Raw genomic sequence first — 22,769 nt, forward strand, 5'->3', positions numbered from 1 at the left:
GAGAGAGAGAGAGAGAGAGAGAGAGAGAGAAAACTGCAGGGAGGATGCAAATATACGCTCTCAAAACGTAGTACGCCAGACTTGGTGGTGTAAACTTGCCATGCTATGGAGACAAGAATTGTCCAAAATTCAGTGGAAATCTCGTCGTCAGCTACGCTTAATTTACTTCGACCCGCTCGCGTGCGACTGCGCAGCACCGTTGCTGCTGCTACGGGCGTTGTTTGGCGAAATTGTCAAATCCTCGATGGCAAATTCTGCAGATTTATTATTACAGTATGCCCAAATAGAAGATAAATGACTGCGGCGGGAATTTTGCTCCACTAGTTTAATTTCCATCTCTCGCATTTTAAAATAATACCACAAATTCGGTCATATAATAAATTTATCGATTCTCTGCGCGCATATAAAGTATTATAATTCTATTATAATAATATACGGTGAGAAAATTAACAATATTGAGTAATTGCACTTACATACGATATGCAGTTGCAAATAATTCAATGTACATGATACATTTCGGTAAAATACCTGCGGTAGATATGTCTCGGTGAAATGCCAGACTTAAACAATGCCTGTCTGCAATTTCAAGATATAATTTATGTATACATATGTGTAACATATACATATAAGAGCAAACAATATCTAATCTGTGAAAGAATATTCCACATTAATCGCGAATTGTGCGATTACAAAATTAATAAATTTATACTTCAAATTAAATCCTTCACCTTTGTTAACACACCCTTTTGTTTGTAATTATAAACATATTTTGTAACAAGTAGACATTTAAAAAAATTCTCAAGAGGTTTTTGAAGCGTTTATAATGACGTATAAACAATTCACGTAAAAGTTTGTCGATTTCAAAAGTTGAAATTGACGATGAAAAGCAAAAAAAGCAATCAGTGATCCGTAAATTTGCAGCCGATCCTTTTAGAAAAAACTTTTTAGTGATGCATATTAAACGGAACTTTACTAGCACTGTGGACGTTCAAACGTGGATAGTTACTTTGTGCAATATTTCTGTTGCATATTTCGCTATTTTTGTTTCATATTCCATTCCAGAAAAAAGGGATTTTTGAATAAATCTGACATATTGGTAAGAGAAAAATATAAGCGAGACAAACGAGTATCTCTCGTACTTCCCTCACGAAAGTACGAGACACCCCCATTGCGCGATAAACCGAGATCATATATTGACCTTATTACGGTTTATATCCTGCGTGGACAATGACCGTAGTTTAAAGTGCATTATGCAATATGTTGAAACATAACAGACAAAGTTTCCGTCCGTATTCCGCGTATGAGCCGCGTATTATCGGTTGAATAATTCAGTCCATTTCAATGTTTCACGGTGACATAAAAGGACGTAGTTATGGAAATGAGCGCGTTGAAATTTCATGGGAATCCGATTATTGCCTCGAATTCGGCTGGATACGTGTCGTTACTTTACAGGCGACGTTGAAAAATATTATGCGACGTTTCGCGTGCATTGTGTACTTCCGAGATTCCACCCGACGGAATTTTTGTCGCGGCTCGTTAATTTAACCAATTAAGCGGCGCTAGGAATTTTTTTGCCAAAAATTCATGAAAAATTTGCCGCGCCATTTTATATCACTGTGCGCGCGCTTATTCGTCCGTGTAAATTTTATTTCCTCTCATTTCTTTTTCGCTCCAATTCGTTTGCGAAATAATTCTCGACTATTATTATTTCTAATTATTCTACGCCTTCTTGAAAAATCTGTGATAGTGAAAACAACTACTTATTCGACAAAGTGTTATTCTAATGTTTTTCCCTCTTTTCTCAACCAACGTACAGACACATCCCGTTTAATCTCCTATTGGAATAAATATCGCGCATCATAGGTTGTCGTTTGTTGTTAAGTTTTCCTAGATATTTTCATATAAGAAGTTGCCGCGGTCGGGAGTGGAAGTTAAACGCCATAAATCATTTCTTGACACATTTATGCCAGTCGCGTGCGACGGGTTTGCCACATTACACTCAACTTCCCAACTTATATAAATTTCATACCGACCAAGCCGCGTTTCGGAGTCTTCGCTGAGAAAGTGCCGAGTAATAACATGAAAGACATTTCCGGGTCAGAAGTACTCTCTTATTCTCTTATTTTTCTACTATTATGTAACAAATATCATATAACCGATCAAACTGTCTCACGTGATCCTCGCGAATTTTACCATACAATAAAAAATGTTCTACAAGAATAAAAACTATTAATAATTGTATGGCAAATGTAAGCTTAATTGAATGTTAATGTTTTATACGAGTGAAATGAAGAGAAAAAAGTTTTAACTCTTGCTGGCTCTGGAAAAGAATTGTTTCTCTTTGCAAAACGACGTTTTACCGCGAATTACGTTGGCATACACGTTTTATCAATTTTACGCTCATCGAGTTGTACTTTAATGCTATTTGATACAATTATTATCTTATCTACGTTGCTGCATTCGCATGTAATTTATGGAAACAATTTGCGATAGAAATCAAAGTGCGATTTCCCCACAAATTTATTGAACATCATATTGGGCGATGAAATTACTTTCAGGAACGGCTAGCAGAATTACATTTAACGCCACGTTACTCTTGCGAGTCTCTCGATTTTCAGCGTATGCTTGGTAGAAAGCGAAAACATATAAAGTTAACCGCGGATTTCAAAGGATGTTTGTCAAATGTGGCTCTCGCGCGATACCCGCGAATTTGAATGTTTACCTAGACTCGTCTCTAGGTTTGAGTGGATCGTCAAAACCGTCGCGGAAACATCTTCGGAAAATCTTGCGCCGCGATCAAAGAAACGAGTTGCGTGGCAAACTGCTGATGTTTTATGTATACGCAGGCCTTAGCTGACGACGCGCAGACGCTGATTTCGCCATAAATATTTAATGAGCAGTTCGTAACGAAGCTTCTCGTTGTCCGACGGAATTCGCTTTTTCTGGACGCGCCAATTAAGAAACATAAATAATGGAGGCGCCGCGTGGAGAGCCGCGCGGGAATTTACCTACGGGCGAATTTGCAACTTTTCCGCCATTTACCGACTCCCGTGAGGCCCAACAATATGTACCAATCAATTATTCAGATTTTTCAGTGCTCTCAGACGACCGCCATAATAATTCACCCCTGACTGCGGGGCAGATGAAAATTTTACGGATCGCTCGCATCAATTGCCTGTTGCTGTGACTTCAATTATATTTGATTATCGGCGTGATAAATACGAGAAAACGTAATAATTGGTTCAAAAATGAATCCCAAATTACGATGTTGCAGACGCGCGTATAAAATCATAAAATGTTGACGTCTTTCACAAAATTACATCCATTAAATGAATAAATAAATAAATCGATGTAATTTCATCAAACGTAATAATTAATTTGCATTCCATTTCCATTGATGCTCGTAACATTTCAGAGTAACATCGGCCATGAATAGCTATTAATTTCACGTTATTACTTCTCTACGGTAGTTTCAGCGTAATTAAATACGGTTACGTGGCGAGCGCGCCGTCAAGAAAGTTAATTTAAAAAATAATTATCGCCTTCGCAGTAAACAGAGGAAACCCCATTTCACTTTATCAAAGGTAAATCAATTTGCATTTAAATTAAACTCTTCTCAGAAGCTGATGTTCAAGTACAAACGGCGGATAAAGCGAGAGAGGGCTACTTGATAATGGAAATCGCTTCTTATAAGGTGCGAATCGTGTAAATACTCTGCGCCACGTCGAGTTTTGCTCTCTCTCTCTCCCTCTCTCTTCCCAAGTTATCGAAATCAGTCCAATTTATTACGATACCTATAGAGAAACTTTTGCGAGGATACGGAGATTCAGGAGCGCAAATTCAATCTCTCGGATATCAGTGCCTAATGGTATTTAAGAGTAAAATTCGATGTACGGGCGTTACTGGTGCACGTTCGGGTAACTCGAATGGCAACGGCTTGGGGTAGTAAGAAGCACTTAGCTCAGGACGTGTTCCTATTTCGTAATGCCGTTGGAATTCTACCTATCCTTCTGCCGTTCGTCCTCGTCTTCTCAATAGTGCTACGCGCACCGACGGTAACTCGCACAGTAACATTAAATCGACTTTACGCACTCGCTATTCATTTGGAACACAATTGTCCCGTATAAAACGTGGAAAAAGAAGGAGCCCGCGAAACCTTTTGGCGACAATACAGATAGATATGTATTCAATTGTCCTTACTGAAATCTCATATTTCCGGAAACCGACGAGAAAACTTTGTCCCGTGCAACAATATTTGTTACGTAATCTCGGCAAGATGAAGGAAAATAATCTACAGTTCTTGGCGAAAACAGATCTGCTTGAGATCGCTCCAGTTTATGTTATTTGAAACATTAGAGTACTATTAGAGATGCTTTGAATATCCCCAATTTTTTATACGTTTTAAGGTAGAAAATGCTTCCGTTAAGATACTTTGTAACGCAAAGAGTAATTAATGGTAATTGAGGCAGTTCGCTCTGGGAGCGGCATACTTATTGCTTTTAACGTAACGAAGTGGCAACGCAAAAACCGTTCGCTGACTGAAATAAAGCGATGAAGGTACTGTACTCACTGCATATGTAGAATCGCAATCGGCTTGTCCGAAAAGAGAACGACCGGCCGGTCGAAGCGTTGGTTCCGACCGCAAACGCGAGCACTGCCCTCGAGTTGAAGCCAGCCACCCTCGCACCTGTAACAAAAAGATGAGATCTCTCAGTAGCTGTCCATTGGCTCTGGGCGCACGAGCTGATACTCCCCTTCCTGTCGTTGGCTAATTAATTTCGGCAATTTTCGATCCGACTGTTCCGCAGCACTACGTAAAATTGTTAACTCGTCCCAAACGCGAACCCTGTGGAATTTCCCTCACCGAACGTTGCGGCGAGTTAAATTTTATGTCGTGGAGTTTTAGGAAAGATGCATATTTTACTGCGAAGCCGGGTAAGAATTTTCCGCTCTTATCTCCGAGTCCGGAATATTCAAATTACTTGCGAGGTTCATCGCCTTCATCAGGATACAAATCTTTTTTTCTCGCATATTCATTGTGGCTTTCTTTGCATTTATTACAATTGCGTATTAAAATTTTGTTTTGTTGATCCCGGAAATCCGCGAAATTCTCGACCTCTCGCGGAGACAGGAAAGAGAAAGCCTTTCATTTTGAGATCGTTTACTTTACAAAGTGGCATCTACGCTCAACTTCGGTATACGTGCTACGAATTTGATTTTATTCTCCATGATGTTAAGACCTGTACTTGCTATTCCAGATTGAATTTGGTAGGAATCGTATTTTGAATCCAATATGTGCAAAGTTTAATGTTAACTAAGTTTCGCCACGTACAGTACGAGTTTCGCTTTGCTTAAATTAGATTGTGTAAAGTAAAATTGAATTTAGGTTCCGTCCGAGGAAAATGTCGGTAGTAATTTTAACGGGACTCGCGCGATATGAGAAAAGACGGAAGAGATCAGGGAAGAAAAGCGACGAGATACATCGAGATACATTCACTGGCGAGAACTTATCCGCTTTATTCGAGTATAAAATTGACCGGTTGCCCCAACATTACGCCCTAATTAAGCAATGTTTTAAGCGAATGCAAAAAAATGCAGCTACAACCAGGTAACTTGTGTTGCGTAACTTTTAACGAACGGACGGTCAAAATTGCTATGAATATGTTCATTAACATGAAATACATATTGAAATTTTGTTTGGCTCAGAAACAGATTTGATATTAATTTCCTTCTTTATAAATATTTTATAATATTTACCAGAAAGAAACTAGAAATTTTCAAAAATAGTTAAGGTGTATATTTCTTTAAAGTCTTTAGAAAAATTAACCCGTGATTAATTCTTTCAGACACAATTGTTTACAGCTATCCAGTATCTCTGTCGATCGTCGCTTTGAAATATAATGTGCATATAAGCTACATATGCACATAAATACATATTTTTTCACAATTCTATTCAATTCGCTCGCAAAGTTGTTGCGTGAATTACGCTACTAATTGTCTTTATCAAGGACGGGGCGCTTCCGATAATAACATTTCGTGGGACAGACGTGCGACCCTATACGGCCGGAGAAAAACGATTGCCGACGAGGGTCGCGCTGAAATTACTTCTTCGATTACGGACGACTTCAAAGGATTCGTTTTCCCGAGGCGTCGTCGACTAGGATTCTCGGGATAGGGACGAAATGAGAGAACCCCATGAGGGGCGGGTGAGCGGGATGGAATCAGACGGTTACGCAATGGGTAATACGCAACGAGGGAATCATGGTGATTCAATCAGCCTTGCCGTCTCGCCTCACCTTCGTAAGAGGGAAACCGAGTGAAATGCGCCGTACTACGCTTGGTTAATTATTATCTATCGAGATTCCAGAAAATGTTGCGCGGTGTCGATAAGCATCCTTACGAAAAGGGTATATTGCACGTGTATCTAATGTTATATAACATTGTTGCAACGCACAATGCTACAACAGTGAACTGTCGGTAGAAAGCATTATATAATCAATGCAAAAAGATCCGCAGGCTGGTATTATTGTAATTTACTGACGTCGCTCAAACAACTTGCGATAATTGAAAATTCAATTAATTATCCAGCTGCTTTTGCACGGCAATCTGATATTAGTCGTAAAGATTTGCAGTGTATATCAATAATGTATTTTGTCGGATAATGCAATTTGAATGCCGAGGCAAGTCGGTTAACGCAACCTCGATTCTGCATCGTGGTTCGACAGGATTAATAGATACCCCATATTCGATGCTCGGGGCGGTCTTGCTTAACATCAATAACGTTAATTAACATATCAACGAGACAATCGCGGAGACGTGTATCCTCTATAGCAATACCTTTGGCCTCCTGGGGACCAGGTCCTTTATCTCTGTATTGGCTCATTCAAATCTTGATACAATTCGTGCAACGTACGGATGCTCGCGTGCCATTGTTGCGTGAAGAGACGGATATGTGCTACCGTAGTTCAACCATTGTGTCGAGCGTACGCTTATGAATTAATTGCTTGCAGGCTTCGACGGGTCGCGGATCCGATCGTCGCGCGATCCTCTTCGATCTGTATTGGTGCCTGAGAGAACATACATCTCCTCGTAATCCGGCCGGGTCTAACTTCTGATCCGAGTTACGATGCCGTTAACGTTCCGCGGAGAATACGAACTTGGTTGCTCGTAGCATCTTTTATAAGGAACCGCTTTTCAGATAAAGAACTTTCAAATAGCTGCTCTTCGCTTACGGATAAAATATGACCCTGTCGCGCATTATTTTTATGATACTGCAAAATATGAAACGTTATTGCTGTTGATTTAATTTACTGTTACTATTATTATTTCATATGTAAGATTACACACTCTCGTGTACTTTGTGCGAAATGTACATCTCCTCGATACAAAAGTTGGAGAAAGATCCAGGCGCGACTTAAGATTTCAAAAATAAGGAAGAAGAAGAGGATAAGTCGATAAGTAGTGTAGAGAGCAGTGGAGAGAACAATGAAAAGCGTGACTGACTAGTGTAGGATGGTATCAACAAGACGTCATAAATAATTGAAGCGCCACGTGGCTTAGGAAGATGGGCTCGTTACTTTCGGCCCGTCTTTTTCCGTTTCCAGGAAGAAAGATATTCATTTTTGATGCGGCTTACGCGAGTCTACCTCAGCTCTTTTTCCACGCTAGCTCGAAACTTTAAATCGCACCCAGAGACACGTATCCGCTGTGCGATTCGGTAAGAAGCTTGCGCTCTCTTTCTCTCTCATTCTCGTTAGACATGCAACATGGAGAGACAGGCGAGCGCGAAATGTATCGTCAGAGGATAAAGAATATCAGGGATCGTTACAGCCGCGAAAGACGCGAGGGTGAAACCGAGGACCGACGGGGAAGACCAAAGGAACGGAGAATATCTGACGAATAGCGGTATTGTCAATTATGCGATGCAAATAAGCGAACGTCACGCCGCATCAGCAATCCAGCGGGGAGTTTGCGGCTCTTGCATTCAGGTCCGCAGCTGTTGTCTTTATTATTTGAGATGTACAATGCTTTGTCCGTATTGTGCGAATATTATAGAACTGTCTTGGTATTATTATAGAAAGACTCGGGGAAGAAATAAACACGGTTACTCGTAGCGACTATACCTTCATTGCCGTTGGAATTCTCAATGACTCTCTCACAATCCTTTAGATAAGACGCGTAGCGGGTAATTTTTTAAAAGAATTCTCAATATTATTTGAATAGTGAGTTTATCTCCGTGTCCATCTTACATCTGAAAACGTTGTATGTAGCAGCTTGCGTTTCTACACGAGTCTTCAGAGAGGATAGAAACAAACAAGGGAAATCTTCGTAAGAAGCCGGAGGACAAAGGCAGAAACGAGAGAGACCGCGGAGATTTTCATTGTGCTGTTGATAGCGCGATATAAATAATTGAAATGCCAGGTTGCGTCAGAATAAAGACGGAAGTCGACGCTGCCCGGCACCGCCGTCGTTCAGCAACGCGGCGCGAGTCACCCTATCCCCTCGACCCTCGCGATCCTCAGCATTTCACGTTTCACCGACTGCATTTGGCATCTCGTGTCCGACCGTGAAAAGCATGAGCCCGGGCTCTCCTCGTGCTCTTTCTTTTCGCGCCACGCCGGTCGGACGCCGCGGCGAGAGGAAGAGCAAGGAGGAAGTCCGCCGAGAAATCCGACGGACGATTCGCAGGAAATTGGATGCTTTTATTTCGCGCGATTTTCTCTCATGCAGCGGAGCAACCTTCCTCGTTCTCTTTTTTGCCCCTCTTGTCCAATTCGTTCATCCCTCCCTCCGTACGACGAAGCGAGCCCCTGACCGAAAGATCGAAACCATTTCTCGAGGGCCGGTATCCTACCGTTCTGCTTTCTCGGTTTGTCAATGGACTGCCACCGTTGCTCACGGCACATACAAGAGAACCAGAACCCTTTGTGCCGAAATAATTCCTTCTTTTTTTTTCAAGCTAAAAGAATAGATCTTCCACGCGCGATTGATAAAGCTAATCTTGAGAATAAAAGTGGGCTTTCTTAAGAATTAAAAGCTGGCAGTTAAGTAGATAATTTAATAATCATGTAATTAGCTTTTATGCTGTATGATCTCCTTCACCAGTTCCGTTATACTTTACGTTTCTTTTGCGGTAGTCGGGCGATGATAGCATCGCAAGTTTCATCGCGTGCACCGCTTTCTTCGACGTATACCGGCGAGCATGAGAACACGCGATACGAAAATTCTCAGCCCTCATCTTTCTTCTCTTTAATAAGAATTATCTTACGTACGTATATATGGCAGTGGCGCCTCGTTGGGTTACACGGGACCGGCGAGATTTCTCTCGGAGGCGCGCAGGGTTTTGTGGACTACATCTGGAGGGAATATCGTCACAACGTCGAGAGGAGTTACGGAACACTCGAGCGCAATTTAGGACGGCCCTGTCTTCCCGAGTCCCTTATAATCGCGCGGGCTCACCGGGGTATAAAACGGAAACTCGTGGACCGTGCTTCTTGGCAGTGTAATGCGAAACAGACAGACCTCGCGCTGCGCGGAAACTTCCAAGTCACGATTGCAACTACATTAGTGACGTATTACAGATTCTCTCTAAGTACCCACTCGATACTATACGCGTACAACTCAATGAGCTAATAAAAATTCTGAGACACTTTTGCTTGACCATTAGATTTAGTTGGCCAGATTAATATTTATGAATAATTTCGTAATAACAATATTTTCAATCGATGGCGTTTATTCTTCCTGCGATTTGTGTATAACGAGAACTAAATCGTACCTCAAATAATTATATTCATATTTAATAATATACATATTTATACTTGTAATCTGTAAATAATAACTGAAGTAAATAAACGAGACAAATAAATCGAATTGTTTAAGTTTACTAAATTTAACGTTATTAACTGAAGCGATAGGAGTTTCGTTGCCAGATAAAACACGATGAAATGTTTGAACGTCGGTATCATCATTGGATTCGGGCCGTTGATATAACGTGTAAAAAATCTCGGCACACACGCCACTCGGTCGGAAGAACGCGTTCCTATCGAAATCGGTGTCAGACAATGTGGATGGCGGGTCCTCGGCACCGCCTCCTCGCAATACCGTGCAATTTGGCGCGTCTTGTCGCGGAGTACCTTAATCGCGGTCGAGCCTCCGAGAGGAAAACGGAGTAGCGCGTATCCCGGCCTCGTGTACGCTCGCGCACGTTGCCTGTCCGCACGTACCAACAAATACACACGCGCTCCTGTATACGTCCGCTTGTGGACGTAGCCCAGGAGAACGCGAAGGAAAACCGACTAGACGGCGAGAAGGTTGCCCGGAGGCAACGCCAAGCTTACCGATGTCAGTCAGTCAACCGGAAATCGCTTACCGCGCCCAGACCATCTCGTATTTTACATTTCCTCCCTCCTCGAATCCGTCATCCGCCGTTCCCACCACCCCGGCGCTTCGCCATTCTGCTTGCACAGCTTTCCATGTCTTTTTCATGCTGTACTCTCTTTTCACCAGCCAAGTGCGAGCCCCTGCGACGGCGGCGAGGGAACGGAGTTATACTGCAAATCAATTTACTGCGGGCATTCGGACGGAGCCCCTTCGTTCCGAGGGGCGGATTATAAATTTAAATGTAAACCGACGCAGTCCCGAGGGACAAAAGTGAGGAACGCTCCCTCGCAGGTGCGACCGAGAGTGATGCGGCGCAAGCTGGCGGTTCGCCCACCGCGCTAGCAAACACCGTGATGCCTCGGACAATAGTGATCGAAATCGCATTATCGCCATCATGCGCGAGAAGCTCGAGGAGGCTGCCGATTTATAATGTATTACGTTTACCTCTCTCTCCGCATAAAATTTGAATAAATCATGACGTAAAAGACTTGGATTCAATTGATTATCGAATCGACTCATTACAAAGTTTGTGAAAAAAAAAGGTTGCAGCGCGTCGATAGAATAACAACATATAACTCGAAATATCCAATAATTTTTTTAATTCTGATAGGAAGTCGCCCGTTTTGCAGGTTTAAGTAAAACAAATCGGCTTAACCCGGAATAATGTTCGCTGACGACGCGTCAATGGCAAAGCCAACTGAGAGATAAATCCATTTACTGCAATACGCGCAAGCGTGCTGTAATTCGTTTTCGAACGGCTGAGTTCGTACGACAGGGGAACACTTTAATCTCGACTCTCCAAGCGGTGCATTCAAAAATGTCAATTGATTTCTGACTGCGTGAATTGCGTTTCAGCTGATTTCGCCATCAAATTGTACTTGTAGCGTCGCCCGAAACAAATTTGACTTATCTGACAGTGGCCGATTGTGGATGCAGACTGGAAGAATTCTCTCTTTAGAAGATCACAGATTAGACACGGCATAGTTCAAACAGCAAGTAGCTAAAACATCTTCTTTCAACTTTGTTAAAATTGAATTATCCAAGATGCTGTCTCATTTTTAGTAACTAATGCAACATTTGTACGTATTGTATCACGTATAACTGTGTGATAAACATTTTATTTTATACACTATTTTATATTACGAATCGGTGTTTTAATAAAATTTACGTAACGAAGATATTTGCTGATTGCGAGATATGTTTTTTGAATTTTTCTGCGCACGTTCCGTTTTCATCTCGAAAACATGGTAAATTATTCATCCTCGACATTTCGTAGAATCATCGTTGGAAAATGTTAGTTTCGTAGAAAGTGGAATGAATTACTAGTAAAGGGTAGCTCTATCCGCAGCCAAAAGCCACATTCTCAACCACTATCTTTGGCACACGCTGGGAGTGTTGATACAGTTTATTCTATGTTGAATGATTTTCTTAGGAAAACGATAAAACGACGGTATAAGTAACCGATAAAGTTTTAAAGGTACACTGACCTCTCCTCTGCAGCATGGAAAATCGATAAAGGGCACAGTCGTGCTTTTGCAACTGCCGTAGCGAAACCCTAATAAAATCGCGTCTATTTTTTTTCATTTGCCTCGTTAATCTGATATACTCGATTGACTATAATAATCAATGTTGTCATCCGACATTGGAATTAAGAATTTATTAAATAAAAAGAAACTGTAATATAATAATTGAGCGATATAATTTATATTGTGAAAAACTCGTAATTAAAAAAGACTTGGGTTTCGGTGTTTATAGATTAAATATATACAGGGTGTGTCTGAACTGGCGGAAAACAATTTAATGGCACGTGCTTTGTAACATTTTAAGACGAAAATTCTAATACGAAAATGTTGAGGCTATAACAGTTTTCAAATGGAAAGAGTTTAAAGATCTCGAATAACGGGGCTAACATTTTGCGCGCTCAGGGATGACAAGGAATGGCAAAGTACTTGTCACTAAAATATTTTTCGCCAGTTTTAGGGACACCCTGTACATAAAATTAATGGTATTTGAAAATTTGTTTTTACATTACAGGGAATAAGTGCGGGAATTTTAAGTAGTATGTCTCGATGAAAGAACGGACGGTAAGCCATCGAGTATCGAGTGATATAACGAGGGATTATCCAGACGGCGTAGGATCGTCCGGCGTTTAAATGGCAGCGAAACAGACATTGCAGTAATTTTGTTGAAATTGTCAAGTCGCGAGCGACTGTTCGCCGACGCGTCGTTAAGTTGATCACTTCGGCTTTTAAATCATCAACTTCGATTCGCTGGACCGTGATAATTGGCCAGTCGAGACTCTTATTTACTTCAACTCCAATTGCATTTACGCAATAGACTTTAACGAGCGCTCTCTCGGCTCTTAGAATGTAAATTACGCAAATATATATCCGACAATTAGCTTTCGTTAAGAAATAAGTACTTCGCAGTCCTTTTTATTCCTCGGTAATCAGAAATTACTCGACGCTATCCCGGGTCTCGCCCTCCTTCCCGGAAGCTCCTACGTCTTGACGATCTCGAGAGAGATGCTTGAAAAAAATACAACCGATAAAACTGCGCCTTTCGAACGAGAGAATTCCATGATTCCGTCAGAGATTTGACTTTGATGAGTCGATGAGGAGGAAGGTGAGCAATTGACTGGACTACGTTAAGATCCACATAATTTCCCTGTAACTCCTTCGTCGAATAAATCAACAAGGTGGATTCTCTTCTTTCTCTCGGAAACGATCCGTTGTACGCGGGTCTTAAAAGAATAACGAGGCCGGGGTGGCGAGAGGAGCGAGAGGCGAGGGCTGAGATGGGAGCGCTGAAAACTTTTTTCACTTTACTTCTCTCACACCCCGGGCGCTCTGGCTTCTGCTCTTTCCGTTCATAACGATGGAATGTACGCCGCTTGGATTTCAGATCCTCCGCGTATCCACGCCTGAATTTCGTGACCAGAAGCTGTCAGGCTTGTATCAAAGTTTCACGTATGTTTTTGACATCCGCCTCGCGCTGGGATGCAGTCCTCGAAAATGGTACGCGCGATGTTTGTCAACGTCGAGTCGCTGTTCTCGAAACCATTTCTCTGTCTTCTCCGGTTGACGTCAGCAGCTTGTGTGATTTCAGATTATCGCAAGGATAACGAGATACGTGGCAGGGAGGGACGGAGGGAGCAAGCGGAAAACTTTGAGTACATGCTATTTTTAACGCCTAACGGCTGTCCAAACAGCCGTAACGTGATCCGCGGCTTCGGCGTCGACTGCGAAAAGGAATGGACGGCTATTTGTCACGATGCTTGCCAATCGTTTTTATCGAAAATGCCCGAAATACCCTTGCAAACTGTACGCACGACAGAAATAAAAGTGATGGATGGTCCGACAGTCCCTTTTTGAATAAAATACAAAATAGCGAAACGACTATTTGATTAAAGGTGAAGGATTTCAGTGCGCGTGCACACACGGGTCATTTGAGGACGCGAGCTGAGGTCGCCGAGTTGAATAATTGGGCCTCTGGTTTTATTAAAACATTGCCGCCAGTGGAATCGCGCACGAAATGTATCTACGTAACCATCGGTGATTTATGCGAGTTATTTCGCGTTGGGACTACGCCCGTTACATCAGGTAGACGCGAGAGTAACGGAAAATGAGAGTACGCGCGAACGGTACATGCACATGCACATACCAGGTGTTACGTAAAAAAGAATCTATCATCTTCCTTTACGTGCGTATAAACTATTTACGTGCTCTTATCCCGTACGGTTTTACGATGTCGGTGTTTAGATGGACACGGGGAAGGCGATGGGGGAGAAACGCGTTTTATGCACCAACTTCCAGATAAAAATTGCCAATATCTATTATCGTCGCTTTCTATTACGCATCAGCGTCGTAATGTAAATTAACTATCAAGAGATAAACAGTATGGACAGAAAAATTATTCACTTATCGTTACCGTTCATTTAAACCTGAAAACGATGCAATTTCCATCCTCTAATTTTTAGATTGAAATTATACGCGGCGATAATCTCGATCAAATTTCCGCGTTCCACCCAATACGTGCGGCACGAAAGCCTATTTTCCATGTATGTACCATTACTACCGTCGGCGTTGTTCGCGCTCGTGCAGGGAGGATGTTATGGATGCGGCGAGCGTGAAATCAAATTTCTAACGATCAGAACGATTCCGGGCGCGGGCAACGTGCGCTGGTTAGAGGGATGGAGCACGCAGATCGGCCCTCGCGCCGAGCCCTCGAAAATCGGACGACGGCCGAGCGCCGACGGACGTGTCCCATCGATCGGTAGCCCGTTAATCCGACGGACGATCTACGGGAGGGCACAAATCGCGCTGGTGGTGCAAACGAGTACGGATAAGCGAGAAGTTTACCATTTCTGGCTTCCGATGTGACCTGATATGACCCGCGGGTGCGTACTTTTGCGCGGCCGCGCGTGAAACTTCGGCAACACGCCAGATTTTCAATGGGGAGTATTATCACTTTTCATTAATGAGGCGCAAATCGCATTATTGTTAATCGCGAAACTCTAACGCGTTCTCTGCAGCCGCGAACTGTAAGCGTTTTAAGAGGCCTTGTGTGCATTCAATTTACACGAATACCAGATTAACCCTGTAAACACTATGGGCGCGTACAAACACTCGGTGTAAGAAAATCGCCCACGGATGTGTGTATACGATACGTGCACAGCGTATCTCGCTTCTGGTTTTCTAATTTGTCTACACAATTGCTCATGTTTATATGTAAATGAATAGTATGATATAAACTTGAAAAAAGCAAATACCTAATCTAATTTAGTAGAAATCTTGAAAAAGAATTCTAACTGTATTCCGACTACACAGAATGCAGGTGGTATGCGGTTCTTTACTCGAAAAGTGAAACATTTATTTTCACATTGTGCAAGCAATCAAAAGCCATGAAATTGCTTCATAAGATCAAACGTCAATGATAAAAACGTTCGATTTTTCTTTTTATAAATAGCTACACGGACAGAATTTTCTTTTAAAATTTACCCTGAAAATCACGTAATCGTGGGACATAGCAGCATGTTAAAGGATTTTATGATCGAGTTTTGTGAAATTTTGCCATACATTTAACTAGTAAAATGTATGCTAAGTATAATTGCTAGTAAAATGTATCATAAAATTTCACAAAAACTCTCATAAAATTCTTCGAAATGCCGTATTGTTCCCCGATTACATCATTTTCATGATAAATTGTAAAAGAGAATTCTCTCCGCGTAGAATAATAAATTGCAGTTACTTTGTGGAAATTTTTTCAGAATTTTTGTGTTATCGGAAAAATCTTTTTTTGTCTATCGAGCATGTTATTATCTAAACTGTTCAGAAATAGAATATTCGACTGCAACTGTCTCACGCTGCGTCTATTGTCAAGCATTGACTCTTTTAATTCCATTAGAATTGTATTATAAAAAATTTAATAAATTTATGACTGGCAGTTTTAATTATCTCGTTTATTACGAATAGGTTTCCCGTCTTTGTTCTCTCTCTCTAGTTGCAAAAAATTGCTATCGCGCGGCTTCTGCGTGCGCCGCAACAGTGCACCAGAGAAGATCCATTAACTAATTTATTTCTGGCGAGACGAATTCTACTCAGTAGCGGAACGTGTAATCAGCGGTAAAATTGAAGGGAGAGGATGATTCGCGTTCTCTTTCTGTCCGGCGTGGAACGTCTTTCTGGCTCCCGCTTCTCTCCGCGGCAGTTTCATTTACTCTCGAACGGGTGAAAGACTACTCCACGCGTCCTCGAGCTCCAACGGCATTGTCGTAATGTGGAAAGTTGGTGAATTGGATCTGAAGTTTTCTGAAAACAAGACTATTCCCGCCCTATTTCCCTCCCCTGTTCTGGCTAGTCCGTACGAAAGACGGATGGAGGAACGAGCGATAAAGCTGGCGGTCAGTCGATTCGAAACGAGGAAGGGAACAATGATGCGGTCGGAAGCTCTCCGAGCTTTGCTAATCGTCGTGCGATTTCATCGGATCGCCATCGGAGACGTGAATGTCATTATTTAACGGTCTTCATTCAATTTCTAAGACTTTTTGGGATTAAAAAATTATTAATGTTACGAGTGTGTTTAACGTAGCGTAAAAATCTGGTGTTGGATCATGTAAATTCCTCGAGCGGACAGAAGAAGGCTAGGAAAAAGAAGTAAACGTGTCAAGCGACGTTTCGTGATCTTAATACGGAGTAAGGATTGTACGGTTCTTTTTGCTACTTTACTCTTGACATCGTGGCGAAAATATCGATTGCCAACATGAAATTGTGCGAAAATGCTTCGTAAATTTATATCGTTTTGTTCCGATGATGATTTTTTTTCTTATCATATTCTCAGCAAAGAAATTTCTGAATAGGAAAAACGACGATAGGAAGCGTGCGATTAGAGTCGTATGCCGGAAATGGATACCTAATGTGCTTTTTAGGAGTACGCTGCGCGCCATCAGTTACAATAATGCGATTATTTAACCATAATAGCCGGCTGCGGGCTCGCGCATGCTAATGATTTATTTCAGCAGGATTTCGTATTGAAAGTCCACCTAAACCGTGCATAAACCGTGGGCCAATCACGCACGCCGCGATCCAGACAGATTCGATCGCGCATAATGTGCAGAGATTCGAGCTAATAAATAACGGGAGGCCATTGTCTCGTCCGCGCCAGTCGATCGTAAAATCACGTTGGCGATAACCGCACGGCCGCATTATTTCCAGAAGCGCACAGATCAATTGGCCGGCGCTTGATAAAAACCGTTCGTAGTCCCCCATGTAGGAACGAAGCTTAGACGCATCGTCCATTGTTCGTTCAAAAGCGAAACGCGGTGTTTCTTAGCCTGTCTCTTCTCTCGATACATAGTCGGGTGAACAGCGTCGCTTATCCAAAACCAATTCGAAAGAAAAGATATATCAAATATTAAAATATACAAGATATATCGAATATAAATGAGGTTCAGGTGCAAACCCTGGCTGAGGTAATATTTTTCGCAATAAATTTAAAATAAGAATTATTTAAAATTCGTATGGCTCAAATGTGCGATAAACACAAATTTAAAGGAATAAAAGACTAAGAGCCGTGACGAGGTGTTAATGTCTAAATATTTCATATTATTAATATTTATTGCGAAAAATATTACTTCAGCCGAGCTTTGAACCTGGACCTCCCGCATACTAGGGTGTTTCAATCAATTCGACTACCGAGACATTTGGAAATATTCATCGCAATAAACAGTCTAGTGTTGATTCCCATCCCCTGCGCGCCGACTTCAATAGTCAGTCTTAAAACACAGTATACAATCCTCCACACAATGTATCCCTATTATTACCCTCCCACTGGACCGAATAATTAAATGAAAGTAAAAGACGCACGTCCGCGTAAAGAATTATTTAGACACTAACATCGGCTCTTTAGTCCTGATTCCTTCAAATTTATGCTTATCACATGTGGGCCTTATGAACTTTATTAATTGTTTCAAATATAAATTTTCTTCGAGTGCAATTTTTTCACATATTACTTACTCGAATTAACGACTACAGTTTAACAGGGTGCTTTCTGTTATTATTCTCGGCGGGATTAGTTCGCGAATTAATGGTCCACTAGCAACATTAGGTCATGATACACCCACTACGGTTATTAATTAAGCCGACTTTAAAGGGCCACGAGTGTTACATACCGGTTTTATTTACCTTCCCCCTTAGGGGAAATTAAATTTCGGGATGTTCTTATCATGGGCGGAGATAGCTCGTTTGAGGTGCACGTTAAACGCGTAAGCTCGGTCGTTGTTTGCCGCGTTTACCGTGCGTGTATCATTTATGCCACGCGTAACGAACGTCGCGCGGCAACCAAACGCTCGTGCTGGATTTATCAGCGGAGCGAATGTCTAATTTGATAAGTGTACATAGCACGGGCAAACAATTCACGAAGTGTGCTCGGCATACATTATTGCAGCTCGCGCGGTAAGCAAGCGGCGTTAGAAGCGCACCTCGAGAGAGCGAAACGTCGAATTTCGGGGAGGAATTGTACCGTCTGATATTCTAGTCGCGAACGTGATGTACATGTGTAATCGTGTTATCCTCGTGGCGCCGTGATACGACGCGTGAGTTATGACAATCTTACGTGTGTACGCGGTCGTCGTTTCTCGCTAGCGGGAGAAAATCGCGACAAACGTACGTCTGATTTAAGGAAATTGTTCGGCGCGAGGCAACGATTTGTATGCTCTTGATAGAATAATAATGAGCTCGTTTATCTAGAAATTTCAACGAGATACGAATTGTTTTCGTCTAGAATTTAAGTTATAATTTTCTTGTAGAGATTCAAGTGCAATTCCCCATATCTCTGGAGCGTTTGTATAACCAAAGCGCGCGACGTTTCACGTTCGTTTATCCCCCTTTGTAATTTCGCGACGAGACGCACTTCCCTAAAACGGCCTTAGTTTAGATGAATCGCCCTAATATTTTTTCACGACGTGAAACTTACTTCGTCTAACGCGCGATGTCACTTTGCGTTTGAGACGTCGAGAGATATAAATTCCGCGCCTGGATGGCGAAGTTCGCTTTTCGCCGAAACCGCTCCTAGCGCGGATTAGGTGATCCTACCGTAAAAGTAACGTAATTTATGAAGCTACTTAAACTCTAGCCCTCGAGTATAATATCCCCGCTCGCGCCGAGCTACAGCTTCCGCGAAAGGAGATGAACTCTTCGAACGGGAATAATCGTTATATGACGTGGCAGCCCGCGGGTAGCGTGCCCCTTTTAGGAGCATATATGAAACAAATTGCACAGACCGAGAGATCGATATTGCTATCTGATATACTTACATTCGCTTCCAAGTTTTTCTATTATCGAGAACGAATTTGTTGAAAATTTCCCAACGGTGAGTAAAAAGTTATATATCTTTTAATAGATAACATTCTAATGCCGCGATGTGCCTTTCGCGTATAACGTTCTACACCAACCAAAAAAAAGGTTGCAGTTACCAGTCTATAATTTATAATCATTTTAGGAGCCAACCACATTTTTATAAAAGAGTAAAGGAAATTTAGGCCAATGTGTTTTACGAGCGATAAGTAATATGATCGAGTCAATGTTTAATTACAAAATTCAGTGAGTAAAGTAACGTGGAATACATGAATTCGAAGTTCGAGGTAATTTTCCTCTCTTAACCCTAGATTTAGTTAAAATTAAATATAACATTAGATAATAAATAACAGTTATTAAATAGCGAAATTTTTAAATAACTGACGGATAGTAAATAATTATCCGTTTAATTATTTACTATCCGTCAGTTATTTAAAAATTTCGCTATTTAATAACTGTCGTTTAATTATTTACTATCCGTCAGTTATTTAAAAATTTCGCTATTTAATAACTGTTATTTATTATCTAATGTTATATTTAATTTTAACTAAACCTAGGGTTAAGAGAGGAAAATTACCTCGAACTTCGAATTCATGTATTCCACGTTACTTTGCTCACTGAATTTTGTAATTAAACATTGACTCGATCATATTACTTATCACTCGTAAAACACATTGGCCTAAATTTCCTTTACTCTTTTTTAAAAAATAAGACGAGCTTTCACTTAATCCCATTTTTATAATTCTTCCAACTACGGAAGTTATAGTTGACGTAACTTAATGTATTATAGTTCTCATAGACACAATATCGATATTTTTCTATCAGTGTAAATACACGTCCCAAGCAATTAAACTGTGCTTTTAGTATGCGTAAATCGCTCTGCGAATACACCCACGTTCATATTCGCTTTAAACAAATGCGCGCGGCATTATAGGCTGAAAGAGAGAGAACGCACATTTTAACAAATGAAAGTTTCGCAATGTTTCCCACGTGAAAGTTATGCGAGAAAATTAAAACGCTTCAACATTGTTTTCAGAAAGTCCGAAAGAAAATTTATCTTCGTGGCGCATTATGTAACTATGCTAAAAACTTAAACTATATATAATACGCAGGATAATGGCGAAGGATCGCGTTTTGCACCGCAGAGTTATCTTATCGTCGCTCGAACGTTCTCGCGCTTACAGTTTTCGTAATGTGGTCGGATATATAATACAAATATAATAACGATAATAAGCCGCGGTTAAAGCACGACTGGTATTTTCCGAGTGTTCGTAGTTTACAAGTATCTTACTGTGCACTTTTGGATGGTGCAAAAGATATACCGGCAACGAGCCAAAATAAAAAAGCTCTCTTGATATTTTAAGCACCTAGGAGTAATTTTGAAAAATGCACTAATCGTTAACTGCGTTGATTAAAAGTACTAATGCGGATAACAGACTTCAGAAGCTTATTTCATCTTCCTTCCGTATATAGTATTTTCCTGTCGGAAAGTATTCTTCTTTCATTTCTTCCTCTTTAATCCTTCGATCGCTGTCACGCTTTAACAAGCTGCTAACCGAACTGTTAATCTACGTCATTAAATATCGATGTAATTTCTCATTTCTGAAAGGCGTGTACGATTCTATGGGAGACGTCTACCGCGGGACACGAAATTAGAGCGAAGGGGTATTAATCTGAAAGCGGTGGCGGCAGTTGCGGGCGGAAGAAAGAAAGAAAGAACGCGAGAGATGCGGGAACGAGAGCGGCGAGAAGAAGTCGGAGAGAGTGATCGAAGGCGCGAAGAGCGGAACGTGTGAAAGAAGCGGCCCCGAGCGATTTTCATACAAATTCCCGAGCCGCCGGTAATCATAGCGAAATTAAGGTCATCCATCACCCGCGGGACTCATTCTATTCCGCTACCCCCACTTAATAGTATTCCGCTGAGCGACGTAATTTTGTCGCTCACACCCTTCCGGACCGCATGTACGCGAGCCGACAAGACGGAAGAGTGAAGTATAAGGATGAGAGGGCGGAAGTGCGGGTTGCATGGCGAAGAGAGGGTGTGGAAGCGCTTTTCTCGGCGCTTTCCAGACTGACGAACGAAATCTACGTTCTCTGTCTCCCTCTCTCTCTCCTCCGGGCTGGGTCGCATGCACATCCGTCAACAAGCCAGCTGGAATATTCGCGGGATACCTCATGGGTAATGCGAGAGTTCTCCTCTCGCGCGATATCGCGATGAATTAATTACGGCCGGTGTGTACGCCACCGCTGCAGCGAAGGCAATTTTTCAGCATTCTGCAGGTTAACGTCCCTCACGAGAACCCGAGAGAGAGAGAGAGGGGGGGGGGGAAGGGGAAGGGAGAAGGAGAGGGATGAACGCGTATAACGAGTTACTTTATGCAGGATAATTCGTGCGTTATTCATGAGATATTTTTTAATTAACTTCACATATTTTTCATCGTCCATCAGATTGGCGGGAACACGATTTTCGACGAAACGCGAGTTCTTCATACATCGGACCTTCATTAGTTGGCTTATTACTTTACGGGCCGCCTACGGCTTCCACGTCCCGTAGATTGAATAAATATATCCGTGCTTACCTAAATTAATCCTCCCTCTATCCTTCCATTTGATCATTCAATCATTCAATTTCACAAATTAATATTCGATTCATTCGGTTTCTCTCGAACAGCATTATTTCCTTTACGGACATCCCCCCATTCATTATTGTGAATTAATTAACTTTATGGATGGATAGATAGACATACATATATACACAAGTGCGTGTATATTATTGAAATGAGAGAATTATAAAGATGACGTAAGCATTCAGCGAGCGAATGATTTCTGAAACATTGACGACATATCCCGTATTTAATTTGCGCAATTTCAAACCACGCGTGAATGTATTGTCCGCATGTCGGTTGTATTGTGCGAACTAATTTTCGAGAATACGCGCAGTCGGAAGTTTACGAGTGGAAAAGTATGAAATTCGTACAACGTTCAATAAAGCCCGTAAATTAATTCCGCACGGTTAATTTGTGCGCGTGCAATGCGATATATCTGCGGATTTAGCGGATCGCGCGCTATTTTCGCGCGAATCAATCTCGAGGAGAAAATTATGCCTACGGCATTAAATTCGCTAGGCTTGGTTTACTCTTTAATTATAACGTTTTGATTATAAAGCGAAGAAAATCTAATTTTATATCGCGGATGCGAGTTATTTATCTATTTATTAAATAAAATATAATTTTGATTAATTGTGTGTAGATATCAAAGAGTTAAGCAGCGCATTTTATCAATAAAATTTCTTTACTGCGAGAGTATGTTAAAATAATAGTTTCGTTTATAAGCCAGCAGAGTACTGTAGAGCGGTATGCAAATGTTACAATACGCAACTTTGCGGAGAAGAGATCTTGTTCGACGTCCCTTTCGATTTTCATTCGAGGATATCTCTGATTATAGCGGTCACTTAATACGGACATCGGACTTGAAATCGTACCGCGCGGGTCATTCGAGGGACGTTCGCGGAATGAAGTGCATGTCCAGCCGAGGGCC

The 22,769-nt window shown here is 41.6% G+C and overlaps 1 protein-coding gene across 1 annotated transcript in view; it reads right to left on the reverse strand.

Moving 5' to 3' along the window:
• LOC105563334 overlaps nt 1-22,769 on the reverse strand; it is a 255,758-nt gene that overhangs the window by 113,338 nt on the left and 119,651 nt on the right. Inside the window, exon 5 of the mRNA XM_012014842.1 lies at nt 4,571-4,687. Coding sequence (XP_011870232.1) covers nt 4,571-4,687 — 117 coding nt within the window. The remainder of the gene's footprint in view (nt 1-4,570; nt 4,688-22,769) is intronic.

The sequence above is a fragment of the Vollenhovia emeryi genome, unplaced genomic scaffold (assembly GCF_000949405.1).
Source record: "Vollenhovia emeryi isolate VEMERY1.0 unplaced genomic scaffold, V.emery_V1.0 DF939178.1, whole genome shotgun sequence".
NCBI classification, from domain to species: Eukaryota; Metazoa; Arthropoda; class Insecta; order Hymenoptera; family Formicidae; genus Vollenhovia; species Vollenhovia emeryi.